This window comes from Salvelinus alpinus, chromosome 31 (genome assembly GCF_045679555.1).
Source record: "Salvelinus alpinus chromosome 31, SLU_Salpinus.1, whole genome shotgun sequence".
NCBI lineage: Eukaryota > Metazoa > Chordata > Actinopteri > Salmoniformes > Salmonidae > Salvelinus > Salvelinus alpinus.
In genome coordinates, this window is record NC_092116.1 from 26713647 (window position 1) to 26735506 (window position 21860).

Here is a 21860-nt window from a genome sequence, read left to right on the forward strand (position 1 = left end):
ACAATGTCTGTAAAGAGGTCACAATGTATGTAAAGATGCCACAATGTATGTAAAGATGCCACAATGTATGTAAAGATGCCACAATGTATGTAAAGATGTCACAATGTCTGTAAAGATGCCACAATGTATGTAAAGATGTCACAATGTCTGTAAAGATGTCACAATGTCTGTAAAGATGCCACAATGTATGTAAAGATGCCACAATGTATGTAAAGATGCCACAATGTATGTAAAGATGCCACAATGTCTGTAAAGATGCCACAATGACTGTAAAGATGCCACAATGTATGTAAAGATGCCACAATGTCTGTAAAGATGTCACAATGTCTGTAAAGATGCCACAATGACTGTAAAGATGCCACAATGTATGTAAAGATGCCACAATGTCTGTAAAGATGTCACAATGACTGTAAAGAGGTCACAATGTCTGTAAAGAGGTCACAATGTATGTAAAGATGCCACAATGTATGTAAAGATGCCACAATGTATGTAAAGATGCCACAATGTATGTAAAGATGTCACAATGTCTGTAAAGATGTCACAATGTATGTAAAGATGTCACAATGTCTGTAAAGATGTCACAATGTCTGTAAAGATGTCACAATGTCTGTAAAGATGCCACAATGTATGTAAAGATGCCACAATGTATGTAAAGATGTCACAATGTCTGTAAAGATGCCACAATGTATGTAAAGATGTCACAATGTCTGTAAAGATGTCACAATGTCTGTAAAGATGTCACAATGTCTGTAAAGATGCCACAATGTATGTAAAGATGTCACAATGTCTGTAAAGATGCCACAATGTATGTAAAGATGCCACAATGTATGTAAAGATGCCACAATGTATGTAAAGATGCCACAATGTATGTAAAGATGCCACAATGACTGTAAAGATGTCACAATGTCTGTAAAGATGTCACAATGTCTGTAAAGATGTCACAATGTCTGTAAAGATGCCACAATGTATGTAAAGATGTCACAATGTATGTAAAGATGTCACAATGTCTGTAAAGATGCCACAATGTCTGTAAAGATGTCACAATGTCTGTAAAGATGCCACAATGTATGTAAAGATGCCACAATGTCTGTAAAGATGCCACAATGTATGTAAAGATGCCACAATGTATGTAAAGATGCCACAATGTATGTAAAGATGCCACAATGTATGTAAAGATGCCACAATGACTGTAAAGATGTCACAATGTCTGTAAAGATGTCACAATGTCTGTAAAGATGTCACAATGTCTGTAAAGATGCCACAATGTATGTAAAGATGTCACAATGTATGTAAAGATGTCACAATGTCTGTAAAGATGCCACAATGTCTGTAAAGATGTCACAATGTCTGTAAAGATGCCACAATGTATGTAAAGATGTCACAATGTCTGTAAAGATGCCACAATGTATGTAAAGATGTCACAATGTCTGTAAAGATGCCACAATGTATGTAAAGATGTCACAATGACTGTAAAGATGCCACAATGTCTGTAAAGATGTCACAATGTCTGTAAAGATGCCACAATGTATGTAAAGATGTCACAATGTCTGTAAAGATGTCACAATGTCTGTAAAGATGTCACAATGTCTGTAAAGATGCCACAATGTATGTAAAGATGTCACAATGTATGTAAAGATGTCACAATGTCTGTAAAGATGTCACAATGTCTGTAAAGATGCCACAATGTCTGTAAAGATGTCACAATGTCTGTAAAGATGCCACAATGTCTGTAAAGATGCCACAATGTATGTACATGGAAACATCAAGTGGAGTTTTAAATTGATCCATTGCGTGGGGGGGGGGGGGGAGTGGGAGAGGGGTCATGGGGGAGGGGGTCATGGGGGAGGGGGTGTGGGGGGCGGGCGTGCGTGTGTACCTTCACAGGACAGTCCATGTGAGGTGACTCCGGAGAGAGCCTCTCTGCAGACGTTACAGAAGGTGGGTCTGGCGTGGGAACAGGCATACCAGTTATGCATCCCAGAGAAATGTTCCATATTAAATAGACTGGTCTAGAGAGGGAGAGAGAGATAGTGTCCTCAGACAATAATACATTGTTTTTTAATGTAATTGTTTTACCCCTTTTTCTCCCCAATTTCATGGTATCCAATTGGTAGTTACAGTCTTGTCTCATCGCTGCAACTTCCGTACGCTCGGAAGAGGCAAAGGTCCAGAGCAGTGCGTCCTCCAAAACACGACTGCTTCTTGACACAATGCCCGCTTAACCCGGAAGCCAGCCACACCAATGTTGCGGAGGAAACACCGTGCACCTGGCGACCGTGTCAGCGTGCACTACACCCAGCCCACCACAGGAGTTTTTTTTTTTTTTGTGCGCCGCCCCATGGGTCTCCCATCCTAAGATGTCCCTTTTAGAAGGGTGAGAGGACAACGGGTGAAAAGAGAGAATCAATGAAAGGATGGAGAGGAGAGCGAGGATAGAGGGATGGAGGGAGGGATAGAGAGGATGGAGGGATAGAGAAGATGGAGGAATAGAAGGATGGAGGGATAGAGGGGAGGAGGGACAGAGGGATGGAGGGATAGAGAGGATGGAGGGATAGAAAGGATGGAGGGGAGGAGGGACAGAGGGATGGAGGGATTGAGGGGAGGAGGGACAGAGGGGAGGAGGGACAGAGGGATGGAGGGATAGAGGGGAAGATGGATAGAGAGGAGGAGGGATGGAGGGTAGAGAGATGGATGGATGGAGGGGAGGAGGGACAGAGGGGAGGAGGGACAGAGGGATGGAGGGATGGAGGGATAGAGGGGAGGAGGGATAGAGGGGAGGAGGGATAGAGGGGAGGAGGGATAGAGGGGAGGAGGGATGAGAGATAGAGAGGATGGAGGGATAGAGAGATGGAGGGATAGAGGATGGAGTGATGGAGGGGAGGAGGGATAGAGGGATGGAGGGATGGAGATGGATGGAGGGGAGGAGGGATGGAGGGGAGGAGGGATAGAGGGGAGGAGGGATAGAGAGGATGGAGGGACGGAGGGATAGAGAGGACGGAGGGATAGAGAGGAAGGAGGGATAGAGAGGATGGAGGGATGGAGGGATAGAGAGGAAGGAGGGATAGAGAGGATGGAGAGGATGGAGGGATAGAGGGGAAGATGGATGGAGGATGGAGGGGAGAAAAGTTTACCTCGTAAGTCTCCCATTTCTGTACAGACTTCAGAGCACCAATCCAATCCTCCATCTCCTTCCTGCTCTCTGCACATAGCATCAGCTTCCTGAACGGAGTGATCACCTGGAAAGAGAGAGAGAGAGAAAGTCAAAAAGAGTTTAAAAAAAGCCCCTTGAACTGAGAGTGAATAACTACCGTGGGATATGCATCAACAGCAACCTCGGAAAAATCCTCTGCATGATCATTAACAGCAGACTCGTACATTTCCTCAGTGAAAACAATGTACTGAGCAAATGTCGAATTGTATTTTTACCAAAGTACTGTACGGCAGACCACGTATTCACCCTGCACATCCTAATTGACAAACAAACAAACCAAAATAAAGGCGAAGGGCACTAGAACAGTCTGCAGCACCAGGCCTCACCCTTCTAGAATCTGACGTCAAATGTCTACTGTTTGCTGATGATCTGGTGCCTCGGTCCCCAACCAAGGAGGGCCTACAGCAGCACCTAGATATTCTGCACAGATTCTGTCAGACCTGGGCCCTGACAGTAAATCTCAGTAAGACCAAAATAATGGTGTTCCAAAAAAGGTCCAGTTGCCAGGACCACAAATACTAATTTCATCTAGACACCGTTGCCCTAGAGCACACAAAAAACTATACATACCTCGGCCTAAACATCAGCGCCACAGGTAACTTCCACAAAGCTGTGAACAATCTGAGAGACAAGGCAAGAAGGGCCTTCTATGCCATCAAAAGGAACATAAAACTCAACATACCAATTAGGATCTGGCTAAAAATACTTGATTCAGTTATAGAACCCATTGCCCTTTATGGTTGTGAGGTCTGGGGTCCGCTCACCAACCAAGAATTCACAAAATGGGACAAAGGCCAAACTGAGACTCTGCATGCAGAATTCTGCAAAAATATCCTCTGTGTTCAACGTAGAACACCAAATAATGCATGCAGAGCAGAATTAGGCCGATACCCGCTAATTATCAAAATCCAGAAAAGAGACGTTAAATTCTACAACCACTTAAAGGGAAGCGATTCCCAAACCTTCCATAACAAAGCCATCACCTACAGAGAGATGAACCTGGAGAAGAGTCCCCTAAGCAAGCTGGTCCTGGGGCTCTGTTCACAAACACAAACCCACCCCACAGAGCCCCAGGACAGCAACACAATTAGACCCAACCAAATCATGAGAAAACCAAAAGATAATTACTTGACACATTGGAAAGAACTAACAAAAAAACTGAGCAAACTAGAATGCTATTTGGCCCTAAACAGAGAGTACACAGTGGAAGAATACCTGACCACTGTGACTGACACAAATTTAAGGAACAGACTCAGTGAGCATAGCCTTGCTATTGAGACAGGCCACCATAGGCAGACCTGGCTCTCAAGAGAAGACAGGCTACCATAGGCAGACCTGGCTCTCAAGAGAAGACAGGCTATCTGCACACTGCCCACAAAATGAGGTGGAAACTGAGCTGCACTTCCTAACCTCCTGCCCAATGTATGACCATATTAGAGACACATATTTCCCTCAGATTACACAGATCCACAAAGAAATTTAAAACAAACCCTATTTTGATAAACTCCCATATCTACTGGGTGAAATACCACAGTGTGCCATCACAGCAGAAAGATTGTTGTTGCCACAAGAAAAGGTCAACCAGTGAAGAACAAACACCATTGTAAATACGACCCATATTTATGTTTAGTTATTTTCCCTTTTATACATTGTTACAACACTGTATATAGACATATGACATTTGAAATGTCTCTATTCTTCTGGACCTTCTGTGAGTGTAATGTTTACTGTTCACTTTTAATTGTTTATTTCACTTTTGTTTATTATCGATCTCACTTGCTTTGGTAATGTAAACCTATGTTTCCCATGAAGATAAAGCCCCTTAAATTGAATTGAGAGAGAGAAAGTATAGATTAGCAGATTATACAAGAATGGAGAGAATATCATATTCACAGTGCAGCTGTGGTCTTGGTTACGGTAGAGGAAGTAGTGTGTCGTCATGGTTACCGTAAAGCTGTTGTTGATGTTCTTGGTGCTGGTCTCGGCCACGCTGGCGTCTGATAGGTCCACCTCGTCAAATATCAGAGACTTGAAAAAAAAAAAAAGTTCTAATTTTGTAATAAAAAGTTCACATCAAAGCCAATGTACTGAAGAGTGAAGTAATAAAAAGTGATTTACATTTCAGTCATTGAGCAGACACTTATCCAGAGCAACTTAGTCAGTGAATTCAATTAAGGTAGGTAAAAACAACTACATATCACTGCCACTGCAAGTAAAAACCTTCTTCAAAAATATGGGTCACCTTTGAGTCTTTGGCATAGTAAAGTGTCCTTCCTCTCAATTTGAAGAACCTCCTCTTCCATCTCTGGAACGAGCTAGTCTGTTTCAATAGGATTCCCTCCTTCACACTTTTCTATGGAGAGAGGAGAGAGAGGGTTGAGTTAGGGCTCGGAGGGTGTGTGTGGGGGTGGAGGTGCATGCTTGTGTGTTAGCGAGAGAGGGTGTGTGTGGGGGTGGAGGTGCATGCTTGTGTGTTAGCGAGGGAGGGTGTGTGTGGGGGTGGAGGTGCATGCTTGTGTGTTAGCGAGAGAGGGTGTGTGTGGGGGTGGAGGTGCATGCTTGTGTGTTAGCGAGAGAGGGTGTGTGTGGGGGTGGAGGTGCATGCTTGTGTGTTAGCGAGAGAGGGTGTGTGTGGGGGTGGAGGTGCATGCTTGTGTGTTAGCGAGACAGGGTGTGTGTGGGGGTGGAGGTGCATGCTTGTGTGTTAGCGAGAGAGGGTGTGTGTGGGGGTGGAGGTGCATGCTTGTGTGTTAGCGAGAGAGGGTGTGTGTGGGGGTGGAGGTGCATGCTTGTGTGTTAGCGAGAGAGGGTGTGTGTGGGGGTGGAGGTGCATGCTTGTGTGTTAGCGAGAGAGGGTGTGTGTGGGGGTGGAGGTGCATGCTTGTGTGTTAGCGAGGGAGGGTGTGTGTGGGGGTGGAGGTGCATGCTTGTGTGTTAGCGAGGGAGGGTGTGTGTGGGGGTGGAGGTGCATGCTTGTGTGTTAGCGAGAGAGGGTGTGTGTGGGGGTGGAGGTGCATGCTTGTGTGTTAGCGAGGGAGGGTGTGTGTGGGGGTGGAGGTGCATGCTTGTGTGTTAGCGAGACAGGGTGTGTGTGGGGGTGGAGGTGCATGCTTGTGTGTTAGCGAGAGAGGGTGTGTGTGGGGGTGGAGGTGCATGCTTGTGTGTTAGCGAGAGAGGGTGTGTGTGGGGGTGAGAATGTCATAGAAGATACTGTATAATCAGGAAACATATGTGGCAACTATTCAAATCATTTAATTCAGTTACATTCAGCTCCAACAAGATATTTAAATGGGTACATGATGCCTTGTTCTCCTCTGTTGATATGACAACACCACTTCCAGAAATCTATATAACCTCCCAATACAGGAAGATGTATGGACAGATTGATGTGTTTGGGATTTTTTTATCTTTGTCTAAGAACACGTGAGATAACATTGAAATAGGGTATTACCAGTTAGTACCGGTTAGTACTGGTATGTGCTGCCTTAAAAAGAGAGAGAGGGAGTATGTCCAGTCAGGACGATCCACAACCAGGACGTCCCCTGGTCATTCTTGTAATAAAAAGTGTAATAATTCTGCAACTTGCAGAATCCTTCCAAGATTGAACCCGCCAGAGAGGGACTGTCATGACTTACCACGAGGATCGAAATAGGTCAGATTAGGTTTGCAATGACTAACTTCAATCAGATCCCCCTTTCACCCGTAGAGGGAAGGACCTGGTGGGGATTAACAACTCACGTCCTGTTGTAAAATCAAGGGAGAAGACACAAGTCTGTGCTCTCAAAATTCTCTAAAAGGAAAGGAACGTTTGTCTCAACAGACCTTTTTAATCGCTGAAACTCAACACGGTCAAAAGTGAATACTGGAACAATATTTCGAACGTAGAACGTGGGGAATGGTCCGAGGCGATCTGTAGAACACTAATGTAATTTTGTTTGTTATTTTGTGATGTCATTAAAAATGTTCTAAAGGAAATACTGTAACTTGGAAAGTCAACACATTACAGAGCTGGAGGATCCACACTATGGAAGAGAAGGATGTGATTTGCTAAAAGAGGGATGTGATTTTTTAATTGAGGGATGTGATTTGAGAAGTGATAAGAGACTATTGTTTTCCATAAATTTGGACAGTGAGTAATCAATGCCCCGTAGTGAGGTCAGGGAGCATGTCAGCCAGCCGGAACCACCCCTTTCCAGCAAAAGGTATAAATGATGGGTTAAGAAATTAACACACTGAACCAGAAAAAGCGTGAAGCGGCAGCTACACATTTAAAATGGTTTTAACTTTGAATCTCAACACGAGGTAGAGACAATAAACTCACCTTCAGGACAATCACTGATAATGCTGATTTGCTGTTCTACGTAAAGTATCTTCGAAGCAAATTTAAGTAGGACCATCGTGTTACCCTGCTCAAACCATCGTATTACGCTACTCTCATCACCCCACTGGGAAACCATCGATAAGGCTGGCTAGCATCGATAAGGCTGGCTAGCATCGATAAGGCTGGCTAGCATCGATAAGGCTGGCTAGCATCGATAAGGCTGGCTAGCATCGATAAGGCTGGCTAGCATCGATAAGGCTGGCTAGCATCGATAAGGCTGGCTAGCCTGTCTTCAAAGAAGCATCTTCAAGAGACGAATGGAAGGAACATCAACTCTATAGTTGTGTTCAGGACTACACGACAAGTCACCGGATACCGGAACAACTACGAAGAACAACAACAATAGACTTGTTGGAACCATTTCGGACCAATCAGAGCCTTACAAAGCGTGCTGCGAAAAGGCCCAAGAACCTTAAACAAAAGCTGCCCCGTTCTCGGAGAGAACCCAGCCATTTCACGTAAATACATTCATGATTTCTTGGTCAAAGCAGGCGGCGGTTCGTGTGCAAAGTATAAGGCTACTGTAGTTAAGAGTATTTTCTGAACATGGTAATGTTAGGTGTCTCTGTCCCTCTCTCCCTTTCCATCTCTTCTTTAACAAGCAGCCATGTTGTTGTCATTCCGTTTGGGATCTGTTCTCAGTGTATTACGTCTCCAGTCAATAACCGGTGGGAGTGTGTGTTCATCCCGCGTTTCCATTTAATTAGTTAGTAAATAAATAATTTAACCAATTTGTGTAGTACTGAATCATAAGTAAGGCTCAGGTTACGACTGTTCAGAATCGTGATATGATACGAGGTTATGTTTAATAAGTTGACTGTTTATAGATGTGATAGGTAAAGACCTTTTAGAGTTTAATTCAGGAGATGGTAACTCTTTAAAGAACCGCTCTCGTGGTGCCCCAAATCCTAATGAGTTAATTGTTACATGATTAATGTAATCGGGTAACAATTAAACATAGTCAGTTAATTAGATGAATACCAGTCTTCAGATTAATGTTAAAGTCAAGTCACGACAGTCCACTAAGGGGGGGGAAGAGAGCGAGAGAGCGAGAGAGCGAGAGAGAGAGAGAGAGAGAGAGAGAGAGAGAATATAAGAGACAGAAGGCAGAACAGTAAGTGACATTCTGCCCTGTGTGTCAATGCGACCCTTAAATCTGGACAGAGGGAAACGAGACACACAGGCAGGTGTGGAATCACTAATGGCATAGGGAATCACTAATGCTGAACACACACAAACTGACAGCGTTGGCAGCTCAACTGTGTTTGTGTGTGACTTCCCTGGTGCACAAGGTGAAAATGGACCCATATGTTTCACAGCGCTGCTCACACCTTCAGTGTTTGTATGTGCGTACGTGTGTGTGTTCAAAGCTGGGCACTGCTCGAGGGACTCTGCTGGGTACAAAGGGTAGGTGCGTCAGACACACACACACACACATACAGTTGAAGTCGGAAGTTTACATACACCTTAGATACATTTAAACTCAGTTTCACAATTCCTGACATTTAATCCTAGTTAAAATTCCCTGTTTTAGGTCAGTTAGGATCACCACTTTATTTTCAGAATGTGAAATGTCAGAATAATAGTAGAGAATTATTTATTTCAACTTTTATTTCTTTCATCACATTCCCAGTGGGTCAGACGTTTACATACACTCAGTATTTGGTAGCATTGCCTTTAAATTGTTTAACTTTTTGGGTAGCCTTCCACAAGCCTCCCACAATATGTTGGGTGAATTTTGGCCCATTCCTCCTGACAGAGCTGGTGTAACTGAGTCAGGTTTGTAGGCCTCCTTGCTCGCACACACTTTTTCAGTTCTGCCCACAAATGTTCTATAGGATTGAGGTCAGGGCTTTGTGATGGCCACTCCAATACCTTGACTTTGTTGTCCTTAAGCCATTTTACCACAACTTTGGAAGTATGCTTGGGGTCATTGTCTATTTGGAAGACCCATTTGCGACCAAGCTTTAACTTCCTGACTGATGTCTTGAGATGTTGCTTCAATATATCCACATAATTTTCCTCCCATGATGACATCTATTTTGTGAAGTGCACCAGTCCCTCCTGCAGCAAAGCACCCCCACAACATCAAATCAAATGTTATTTGTCACATACACATGGTTAGCAGATGTTAATGCGAGTATAGCGAAATGCTTGTGCTTCTAGTTCCGACCATGCAGTAATAACCAACGAGTAATCTAACCTAACAATTCCACAACTACTACCTTATACACACACAAGTGTAAAGGGATAAAGAACATGCACATAAAGATATATGAATGAGTGATGGTACAGAACGGCATAGGGAAGATGCAGTAGATGGTATAGAGTACGGTATATACATATGAGATGAGTACTGTAGGGTATGTAAACATAAAGTGGCATAGTTTAAAGTGGCTAGTGATACATGTATTACATAAAGATGGCAAGATGCAGTAGATGATATAGAGTACAGTATATACATATACATATGAGATGAGTAATGTAGGGTATGTAAACATTATATTAAGTGGCATTGTTTAAAGTGGCTAGTGATACATTTTTACATACATTTCCATCAATTCCCATTATTAAAGTGGCTGGAGTTGAGTCAGTATGTTGGCAGCAGCCACTAAATGTTAGTGGTGGCTGTTTAACAGTCTGATGGCCTTGAGATAGAAGCTGTTTTTCAGTTTGTCGGTCCCTGCTTTGATGCACCTGTACTGACCTCGCCTTCTGGATGATAGCGGGGTGAACAGGCAGTGGCCCGGGTGGTTGTTGTCCTTGATGATCTTTATGGCCTTCCTGTGACATCGGGTGGTGTAAGTGTCCTGGAGGGCAGGTAGTTTGCCCCCGGTGATGCGTTGTGCAGAACTCACTACCCTCTGGAGAGCCTTACGGTTGTGGGCGGAGTAGTTGCCGTACCAGGCGGTGATACAGCCCATCAGGATGCTCTCGATTGTGCATCTGTAGAAGTTTGTGAGTGCTTTTGGTGACAAGCCAAATTTCTTCAGCCTCTTGAGGTTGAAGAGGCGCTGCTGCGCCTTCTTCACAACGCTGACTGTGTGGGTGGACCAATTCAGTTTGTACGTGATGTGTACGCCGAGGAACTTAAAACTTACTACCCTCTCCACTACTGTCCCGGCGATGTGGATAGAGGGGTGCTCCCTCTGCTGTTTCCTGAAGTCCACAATCATCTCCTTTGTTTTGTTGACGTTGAGTGTGAGGTTATTTTCCTGACACCACACTCCGAGGGCCCTCACCTCCTCCCTGTAGGCCGTCTCGTCGTTGTTGGTAATCAAGCCTACCACTGTAGTGTCGTCTGCAAACTTGATGATTGAGTTGGAGGCATGCATGGCCACGCAGTCGTGGGTGAACAGGGAGTACAGGAGAGGGCTCAGACGCACCCTTGTGGGGCCCCAGTGTTGAGGATCAGCGGGGTGGAGATGTTGTTACCTACCCTCACCACCTGGGGGCGGCCCGTCAGGAAGTCCAGTACCCAGTTGCACAGGGCGGGGTCGAGACCCAGGGTCTCGAGCTTGATGGCGAGTTTGGAGGGTACTATGGTGTTAAATGCTGAGCTGTAGTCGATGAACAGCATTCTCACATAGGTATTCCTCTTGTCCAGATGGGTTAGGGCAGTGTGCAGTGTGGTTGGGATTGCGTCGTCTGTGGACCTATTGGGGCGGTAAGCAAATTGGAGTGGGTCTAGGGTGTCAGGTAGGGTGGAGGTGATATGGTCCTTGACTAGTCTCTCAAAGCACTTCATGATGACGGAAGTGAGTGCTACGGGGCGGTAGTGCTACGGGGCGGTAGCTCAGTTACCTTAGCTTTCTTGGGAACAGGAACAATGGTGGCCCTCTTGAAGCATGTGGGAACAGCAGACAGGGATAAGGATTGATTGAATATGTCCGTAAACACACCAGCCAGCCGGTCTGCGCATGCTCTGAGGACGCGGCTGGGAATGCAGCCTTGCGAGGGTTAACACATTTAAATGTTTTACTCACTTCGGCTGCAGTGAAGGAGAGCCCACAGGTTTTGGTAGCAGGCCGTGTTAGTGGCACTGTATTGTCCTCAAAGCGAGCAAAAAAGTGATTTAGTCTGTCTGGGAGCAAGACATCCCGGTCCGCGACATGATGCTGCCACCCCCTGTGCATCACGGGTGGGATGGTGTTCTACAGCTTGCAAGCCTCCCCCTTTTTCCTCCAAACATAACAATGGTCATTATGGCCAAACAGTTCTATTTTTGTTTCATCAGACCAGAGGACATTTCTACAAAAAGTACCATCTTTGTCCCCATGTGGAGTTTCAAACCGCAGTCTGGCTTTTTTATGGTGGTTTTGAAGCAGTGGCTTCTTCCATGCTAGGTGACCTTTCAGGTTATGTCGATATAGGACTCGTTTTACTGTGGATATAGATACTTTTGTACCTGTTTCCTCCAGCATCTTCACAAGGTCCTTTGCTGTTGTTCTGGGATTGATTTGCACTTTTTTTTTTTTTTTTTTTTGCAAGTAAGTTAATCTCTAGGAGACAGAACGCGTCTCCTTCCTGAGCGGTATGATGGCTGTGTGGTCCCATGGTGTTTATACTTGCGTACTATTGTTTGTACAGATGAACGTGGCACTTTCAGGCGTTTGGAAATTGCTCCCAAGGATGAACCAGACTTGTGGAGGTCTACAATTCTTTTTCTGAGATCTTGGCTGATTTCTTTTGATTTTCCCATGATGTCAAGCAGAGTGGCACTGAGTTTGAAGGTAGGCCTTGAAATGCATCCACAGGTACACCTCCAATTGACAGGCTCTTTGACATCATTTATCAGAAGCTTCTAAAACCATGCCATCATTTTCTGGAACTTTCCAAGCTGTTTAAAAGGCACAGTCAACTTAGTGTATGTAAACTTCTGACCCACTGGAATTGAGATACAGTGTGATAAGTGAAATAATCTGTCTGTAAACAATTGTTGGAAAAATTACATGTGTCATGCACAAAGTACATGTCCTAAACGACCTGCCAAAACTATAGTTTGTTAACAAGAAATTTGTGGAGTGGTTGAAAAATGAGTTTTAATGACTCCAACCTAAGTGTATGTAAACTTCCGACTTCAACTGTATACGCTCATCCGCTCACTCAAAAAATCAAGCACTTGCCAGTTGAACCTGGCCCCCTTTGCATAGCAGACACACACACACAGACACACAGATTGCCGTCATTATGATTCAGAGCTAGGTAGTGTCTCAATGCATGGCTAGCTGCCGTGATGCAATGATGACACGACACATTCACTGGCAACATGAAGTATAATTCTCTTCCTCTCCTTTCCCTGTCTAAATCCAGAGAGGTAATACTCTTTCTCAATGTATGCAGAAGAGTCAAACTAGATAAACATGTCTCGTCTTGTTTTTGAGGTGAGGCACTCTGCAAGAAAACACTTCCTCTTAGGTCAGGAGGAGAGGTGAGGTGAGGCACTCTGCAACTAAACACTTCCTCTTAAGTCAGAAGGAGAGGTGAGGTGAGGCACTCAGCAAACTAAACACTTCCTCTTAGGTCAGAAGGAGAGGTGAGGTGAGGCACTCTGCAACTAAACACTTCCTCTTAGGTCAGGAGAGGTGAGGTGAGGCACTCTGCAACTAAACACTTCCTCTTAGGTCAGGAGAGGTGAGGTGAGGCACTCTGCAACTAAACACTTCCTCTTAGGTCAGGAGAGGTGAGGTGAGGCACTCTGCAACTAAACACTTCCTCTTAGGTCAGAAGGAGAGGTGAGGTGAGGCACTCTGCAACTAAACACTTCCTCTTAGGTCAGAAGGAGAGGTGAGGTGAGGCACTCTGCAACTAAACACTTCCTCTTAGGTCAGAAGGAGAGGTGAGGTGAGGCACTCTGCAACTAAACACTTCCTCTTAGGTCAGGAGAGGTGAGGTGAGGCACTCTGCAACTAAACACTTCCTCTTAGGTCAGGAGAGGTGAGGTGAGGCACTCTGCAACTAAACACTTCCTCTTAGGTCAGGAGAGGTGAGGTGGGGCACAGAACACTGCCACAGAACAGAACACTGCCACAGAACAGAACACTGCTACAGAACAGAACACTGCTACAGAACAGAACACTGCTACAGAACAGAACACTGCTACAGAACAGAACACTGCTACAGAACAGAACACTGCTACAGAACAGAACACTGCTACAGAACAGAACACTGCTACAGAACAGAACACTTCCCCCTTTCCACCTCTTCCTTCTCTCTCCTTGTATTGGTCTCACTCTCTCTTTATCGCCTCTGTCCCTTCACCCTCTTTCCTGTCTCTCTCTCTCTGGAACAGTGATGAGGAGTGAGAGTAACGAGAGAGAATCACCTCTGGGACAGCGATGAGGAGTGAGAGTAAGGAGAGAGAATCACCTCTGGGACAGCGATGAGGAGTGAGAGTAAGGAGAGAGAATCACCTCTGGGACAGCGATGAGGAGTGAGAGTAAGGAGAGAGAATCACCTCTGGGACAGCGATGAGGAGTGAGAGTAACGAGAGAGAATCACCTCTGGGACAGCGATGAGGAGTGAGAGTAAGGAGAGAGAATCACCTCTGGGACAGCGATGAGGAGTGAGAGTAAGGAGAGAGAATCACCTCTGGGACAGCGATGAGGAGTGAGAGTAACGAGAGAGAATCACCTCTGGGACAGCGATGAGGAGTGAGAGTAAGGAGAGAGAATCACCTCTGGGACAGCGATGAGGAGTGGAGAGTAACGGAGAGAGAGAGAATCACCTCTGGGACAGCGATGAGGAGTGAGAGTAAGGAGAGAGAATCACCTCTGGGACAGCGATGAGGAGTGAGAGTAAGGAGAGAGAATCACCTCTGGGACAGCGATGAGGAGTGAGAGTAACGAGAGAGAATCACCTCTGGGACAGCGATGAGGAGTGAGAGTAAGGAGAGAGAATCACCTCTGGGACAGCGATGAGGAGTGAGAGTAACGAGAGAGAATCACCTCTGGGACAGTGATGAGGAGTGAGAGTAAGGAGAGAGAATCACCTCTGGGACAGCGATGATGAGTGAGAGTAACGAGAGAGAATCACCTCTGGGACAGCGATGAGGAGTGAGAGTAACGAGAGAGAATCACCTCTGGGACAGCGATGATGAGTGAGAGTAACGAGAGAGAGAATCACCTCTGGGACAGCGATGAGGAGTGAGAGTAACGAGAGAGAATCACCTCTGGGACAGCGATGAGGAGTGAGAGTAAGGAGAGAGAGAATCACCTCTGGGACAGCGATGAGGAGTGAGAGTAACGAGAGAGAGAATCACCTCTGGGACAGCGATGAGGAGTGAGAGTAAGGAGAGAGAATCACCTCTGGGACAGCGATGAGGAGTGAGAGTAACGAGAGAGAGAATCACCTCTGGGACAGCGATGAGGAGTGAGAGTAAGGAGAGAGAATCACCTCTGGGACAGCGATGAGGAGTGAGAGTAACGAGAGAGAGAATCACCTCTGGGACAGCGATGATGAGTGAGAGTAACGAGAGAGAATCACCTCTGGGACAGCGATGAGGAGTGAGAGTAACGAGAGAGAGAATCACCTCTGGGACAGCGATGATGAGTGAGAGTAACGAGAGAGAATCACCTCTGGGACAGCGATGAGGAGTGAGAGTAACGAGAGAGAATCACCTCTGGGACAGCGATGAGGAGTGAGAGTAAGGAGAGAGAATCACCTCTGGGACAGCGATGAGGAGTGAGAGTAACGAGAGAGAGAGAATCACCTCTGGGACAGCGATGAGGAGTGAGAGTAAGGAGAGAGAATCACCTCTGGGACAGCGATGAGGAGTGAGAGTAAGGAGAGAGAATAACCTCTGGGACAGCGATGATGAGTGAGAGTAACGAGAGAGAATCACCTCTGGGACAGCGATGAGGAGTGAGAGTAAGGAGAGAGAATCACCTCTGGGACAGCGATGAGGAGTGAGAGTAACGAGAGAGAATCACCTCTGGGACAGCGATGAGGAGTGAGAGTAAGGAGAGAGAATCACCTCTGGGACAGCGATGAGGAGTGAGAGTAACGAGAGAGAGAATCACCTCTGGGACAGCGATGAGGATGAGAGTAAGGAGAGAGAATCACCTCTGGGACAGCGATGAGGAGTGAGAGTAAGGAGAGAGAATCACCTCTGGGACAGCGATGAGGAGTGAGAGTAACGAGAGAGAATCACCTCTGGGACAGCGATGAGGAGTGAGAGTAAGGAGAGAGAATCACCTCTGGGACAGCGATGAGGAGTGAGAGTAAGGAGAGAGAATCACCTCTGGGACAGCGATGAGGATGAGAGTAAGGAGAGAGAATCACCTCTGGGACAGCGATGAGGAGTGAGAGTAAGGAGAGAGAATCACCTCTGGGACAGCGATGAGGAGTGAGAGTAAGGAGAGAGAATCACCTCTGGGACAGCGGTGAGGATGAGAGTAAGGAGAGAGAATCACCTCTGGGACAGCGATGATGAGTGAGAGTAAGGAGAGAGAATCACCTCTGGGACAGCGGTAAATCTAATTCACTGCCCCCTCACGGCACAAACAATCTCATCTAAGTGTGCGCAGACAAAGAGAGACAGAGTATATTAAAAAGCATCCTGTGTGTGTACAGCTATAGAGATATCTAGTATATTAGAACAATATACTGTATGCCATTTAGCAGACGCTTTTATCCAAAGCCACTTAGTCATGTGACCCCAGGAAAACCCAGGCAGTTATAACAATCAAGGAAGAGAGAGAGAGACAGACAGACAGACAGAGAAAGAGAGAGGACAGGAGACAAATAAATGCTGATACCTTGTGAAAATGAATGAAAAAGAGGACAGAAATACTGTGCTGAGATAAAGGGAGAGAGAAAGGGATGAGGGTCAAAGTTCCCCTACTAAATCACCTGAGCTGTGAGGTCATAGATAACAGAACCATGGAACACCTGCCTCAGCCAATCACGCTTATCTACTGTCGTCAAGGAAAGAGCCAACACGGGCTGTCTGTCAAACGACTACATGTTGGTTTCTATGTGTGCCACATGTTAGCAGCAGGAGAGATAGTCAACGACAACACACTGTAAAAACACAATGTCAACCAATAAACGTTCATAGCACCTTATAGATGAAACATGTATTAAGTGAAATTAAGTGAAACAGAGTTATGCCATTGCCATGTTGAGGTTTAACACACACACACCAACATACCTGTGTGTGGTAGCTCTGTGATTTCTCAGTGTAGCTGGTCTCCAGCTTGTCTGAGTGGCTGAGTTGATGATCATCCCCCTGTCCTCCCCCCATCTCAGAGAGGAACAGCAGGGGGGACAGACAACACACACCAGCAGGACAAAACCTTGGCATGATGGCTCGCTTGGTCTCTCTCTCTCTCGCTCTCTCTGCCACTTTCTCTCGCTCTCTCTGCCACTTTCTCTCGCTCTCTCTGCCACTTTCTCTCGCTCTCTCTGACACTTTCTCTCGCTCTCTCTGTTACTCTCTCTCTCTGCCACTTTCTCTCGCTCGCTCTGACACTTTCTCTCGCTCTCTCTGCCTCTCTGCTACTCTCTCTCTCTCTGACACTTTCTGTCGCTCTCTCTGACACTTTCTCTCGCTCTCTCTGCCACTCTCTCTCTGTCACTTTCTCTCGCTCTCTCTGACACTTTCTCTCGCTCTCTCTGCCACTCTCTCTCTCTGTCACTCGCTCTCTCTGTCACTCTCTCTAAATCCTAAGAAAGACAATGAGGTTCTCCTCTCTAAAGCCATCAAACGTCACTTTCTTTTCTCTTGTCCAGTCTCCATTAATCCCAGCTCTCTCCCTCTGGTAAGGGAACAGCCCAACGTTACGTATACCCTCTCTGTGTTGATCTAAACTGTTTCTACATACTTCCTCTTTCGCTCAGTGCCTGATCCTAAGCCACGCCCACTCAGGTGTGTAAGAGGACACACCTTTTCCAGGAAGACATGCAGATCTGTCTGTCTGTCTGTCCGTCTCTCTGTCCGTCTGTCTGTTTCTACCCTCCCCCTTTCACTATATGTGTCTCTCTCTCTCACACACACACACACACACACACGAACACACACGAACACCCCTCCCCAGGTGTTTATTCTGGTAGAAAGTGGGAGGGGAAACCCGAGCTAAAAATAGAACTGGTTGCCTCTGTTAGACTGGTTGGGCAGGAACACTTAGACAGCTTGCCTCTGTTAGATATTTGATCCTGGCGATGACATCACTGTTGTGTCTGATCCACCAGTGACGACAGGTCTCATACAGAATAGGATGAGTAGTGCTGTGTGTGCCAGCCTAGTTCCACTTTGTGTGTGTGTGTGTGTGTGTGTGTGTGTGTGTGTGTGTGTACGCACCCCGCTAACTAGCTAGCCATTTCACATCGGTTACACCAGCCTAAATCTCGGGAGTTGATAGGCTTGAAGTCATAAACAGCGCAATGCTTGAAGCACAGCGAAGAGCTGCTGTCAAACGTAGTAAAGTGCTGTTTGAATGAACGCTTACGAGCCTGCTGCTGCCTACCACCACTCAGTCAGACTGCTCTATCAAATCATAGACTTAATTATAACATAATAACACACAGAAATACGAGCCTTTGGTCATTAATATGGTCGAATCCGGAAACTATCATCTCGAAAACAAAACGTTTATTCTTTCAGTGAAATACGGAACCGTTCCGTATTTTATCTAACGGGTGGCATCCATAAGTCTAAATTTTCCTGTTACATTGCACAACCTTCAGGGGCAGAACGACAGATTTTTTTTTACCTTGTCAGCTCTGAAATTCGATCTAGCAACCTTTCGGTTACTGGCCCAACGCTTTAACCACTAAGCTACCTGCCACACCATATATAATATATAGAATATATATATATATATACATACACAGTAGTTGCATAGCAAAAATAAATTAATTTGATATACATTACATCTAGATAGATCGCACTTATACCTGTTTTTAGTCATAATAATAATTTAGTCATTAGTCCTTTGTTGACAGAGTCTCAAAATGTTTTGCTTGTCAGTAATCAAGTTTTCAAGAAATGTAACTTTCAAAATACAGAAATCGTCCCTGAATTATGCATTTTGCCTCATATGAAGCTGCGTTTTTCATCATAAGACACCCACCCACTTATTCAAGAGAATGTTGTGTCTTAACAGTTGATGTGAAATAGGGTCTAAGCTACAATATTATGCAAATGTTTTAGACGGTTGGTTAAAAAAAAAAAAATGTAAAAAAGTCAAGTAATTATTAAATCGTTTGAGAACCCTTTTTGCTTAAAATTATATCAATGTCAACTGTTTATATTTTCCAGTGATGAACTCATAGATGTCTCACGAAATGGTGGGGTAAACTTTGAGCACTTTTATCTCTTTAATATTTTGAGATTCAGGTCCAAAATGTCACTTTCTTGAGCACTTCTACAAATGGGCAAATATGTATGGAAGGTTTTGTTCAAATTAAAAAGTGATTGAATTCAAAAAAGTGATTTACCCCTAAGTATATGTTAGAATTCAACCCTCTAGGTTGAACACATTGTCTGATTTCTCTCTCCCCCCTTTTCTCCAGAAGAGGGCAGCAGCAGCAATGGGCTGACAGAACCTTGAGGCTGAACGAGGCCTAGAAAGAGAGAGAGAACAGAGAGGTCACAGTGGCAGAATACCTGACCACGGTGACTGACCCAAAATTAAGGAAATCCTTGAGTATGTACAGACTCAGTGATCATTGCTATTTTGAGAAGCCACCGTAGGCAGACCTGGCTCTCAAGAGAAGACAGGCTATGTGCACACTGCCCACAAAATGAGGTGGAAACTGAGCTGCACTTCCTAACCTCCTGCCAAATGTATGACCACATTATCACTCAGATTACACAGACGCACAAAGAATGGCTAAACAAATCAGGCATTGATAAACTCCCATATCTGTTAGGAGAAATACTGCAGTGTGCCATCACAGCAGCCAGATGTGTGTCCCGTTACCACGAGAAAGGGGCAACCAGTGGAGCACAAACAACATTGTAAATACCACCTATATTTATCTGTTTATCTGTTTATCAGAACTTCAACGACTTGCACATTGTTACAACACTGTACATAGCCAATAATATAACATTTGAAATGTCTATATTCTTTTAAAACATTTGTGAGTTTGATGTTTACTAATGTTTCCCTTGTTTATTTCCCTTTTGTTAATTGTCTTGCTTTGGCAATGTAAACATATGATTCCCATGTCAATAAAGCCCTTTGAATTGAGTGAAAGAGAGAGGGGGGGTGAGGGAGGGAGGGAGAGAGAAAAAGTGCGAGAGAGAGAGAGAGAGAAAGTGCGAGAGAGAGAGAGAGAGAGACACAGAGAGAGAGAGACAGAGAGAGAGACACAGAGAGAGAGAGAGAGAGAGAGACACACAGAGAGAGAGAGAGACACAGAGAGACAGAGAGACACAGAGACACAGAGAGACAGAGAGACACAGAGAGAGACACAGAGAGAGACACAGAGAGACAGAGAGAGACAGAGAGAGAGACACAGAGAGACAGAGAGAGAGACACAGAGAGAGAGGTGCAGTTATTTGTATCTGTCAGATCATCATCACTTTAACCCTTCACACAACGACCATCCGGTGGCATGCAGAGTTGCCATGGTGACAAAAAAAAAAAAACTTTGCCCACAACTGGGCTGAAGCACGCACACACACACACACACACACACACACACACACACACACACACACACACACACACACACACACACACACACACACACACACACACACACACACACACACACACACACCACCCTCCCTTCTACAACACAGTCAAAGTACTTCTCACAATTGAAAAGGAAATGGTTGTTTCCTGTGTCATTTTTAGATGTTGATGTGACACATTTAGACCTACTGTGTATGACTGCGACCACATCCTCGTAGCTGATTATTAGACAGAGAACACCATATTACATCACCACTGTCTTCTCATCTGCATTCCGAAGGTGTTCAGACCCCTTCCCTTTTTTTGCACATTTTGTTACGTTACAGCCTTATTCTAAAATGGTTTAAAATAAATAAATTCCTCAATCTACACACACAATACCTCATGATGACAAAAAAAAAGGTTCTTAGAAATGGTTGCAAAATTTTTGAAAAATGATTTACAAAAAAAACAAAAAAAACATTATTTACATAAGTATTCAGACCCTTTGTTATGAGACTCAAAATTGAGCTCAGATCCATCCTGTTTTCATTAATCATCCTTGAGATGTCTCTACAACTTGATTGGTGTCCACCTGTGGTAAATTCAATTGATTGGACATGATTTGGAAAGGCACACACCTGTCTATATAAGGTCCCACAGTTGACAGTGCATGTCAGAGCAAAAACCAAGCCATGAGGTCACAGGAATTGTCCATAGAGCCCCGAGACAGGATTGTGTCGAGGCAAAGATTTGGGGAAGGTTACCAAAACATTTCTGCAGTTTTGAAGGTCCCCAAGAACACAGTGGCCTCCTTCATTCTTAAATGGAAGAAGTGTGGAACCATCAAGACTCTTCCTAGAGCTGGACGCCTGCCAAACTGAGCAATCGGGGAAGAAGGGCCTTGGTTAGGGAGGTGACCAAGAACCCGATGGTCACTCTGACAGAGCTTGAGAGTTCCTCTGTGGAGGTGGGAGAACCTTCCAGAAGGACAACCATCTCTGCAGCACTCCACCAATCAGGCCTTTATGGTAGAGTGGCCAGACGGAAGCCACAGTAAAAGGTACATGACAGCCTGCTTGGAGTTTGTCAAAAGGCCCCGAAAGGACTCTCAGACTATGAAATACAAGATTCTCTGGTCTGATGAAACCAAGATTGAACTCTTTGGCCTGAATGTCAAGTGTCACTGTGGGGATGTTTTTAAGCGGCAGGTACTGGGGGACTAGTCAGGATTGAGGGAAAAATGAAGCAGAGTACAGAGAGATCCTTGATGAAAACCTGCTCCAGAGCGCTCAGGACTATTTTGTATTTTTATTTAACCTTTATTTAACCAGGTAGGCCAGTTGAGAACAAGTTCTCATGCAAAGCAGTGCGACACAAACAACAACACAGAGTTACACATGGAATAAACAAACATACAGTCAATAATACAATAGGAAAAAAAGTATATATACAGTGTGTGCAAATGAGGTAAGGCAATAAATAGGCCATAGTGGCGAAATAATTACAATTTAGCAATTAAACACTGGAGTGATAGAGACTGGAGTGATAGATGTGCAGAACCCGATCGAAAATCTCTGCAGAGACCTGAATATAGCTGTGCAGCAACACTCCCCATCCAACCTGACAGAGCTTGAGA

General features: G+C 45.0%; 1 protein-coding gene across 4 annotated transcripts in view; it reads right to left on the reverse strand.

Annotated features, from left to right (window-relative positions):
* Positions 1-21860, reverse strand: part of LOC139561180 (diacylglycerol kinase delta-like) — a 99027-nt gene that overhangs the window by 33976 nt on the left and 43191 nt on the right. For 2 of the 4 annotated variants that reach the window (XM_071378118.1, XM_071378117.1), the window contains exons 3-6: positions 5454-5564; positions 5159-5239; positions 3132-3236; positions 1877-2009 (exon numbers count right to left, since the gene is read on the reverse strand). In XM_071378118.1, coding sequence (XP_071234219.1) covers positions 1877-2009; positions 3132-3236; positions 5159-5239; positions 5454-5564 — 430 coding nt within the window. Of the gene's footprint in view, positions 1-1876; positions 2010-3131; positions 3237-5158; positions 5240-5453; positions 5565-16746; positions 17409-21860 lie in introns of those variants that run through there. The other 2 variants (XM_071378119.1, XM_071378120.1) reach the window with 2 other exon arrangements.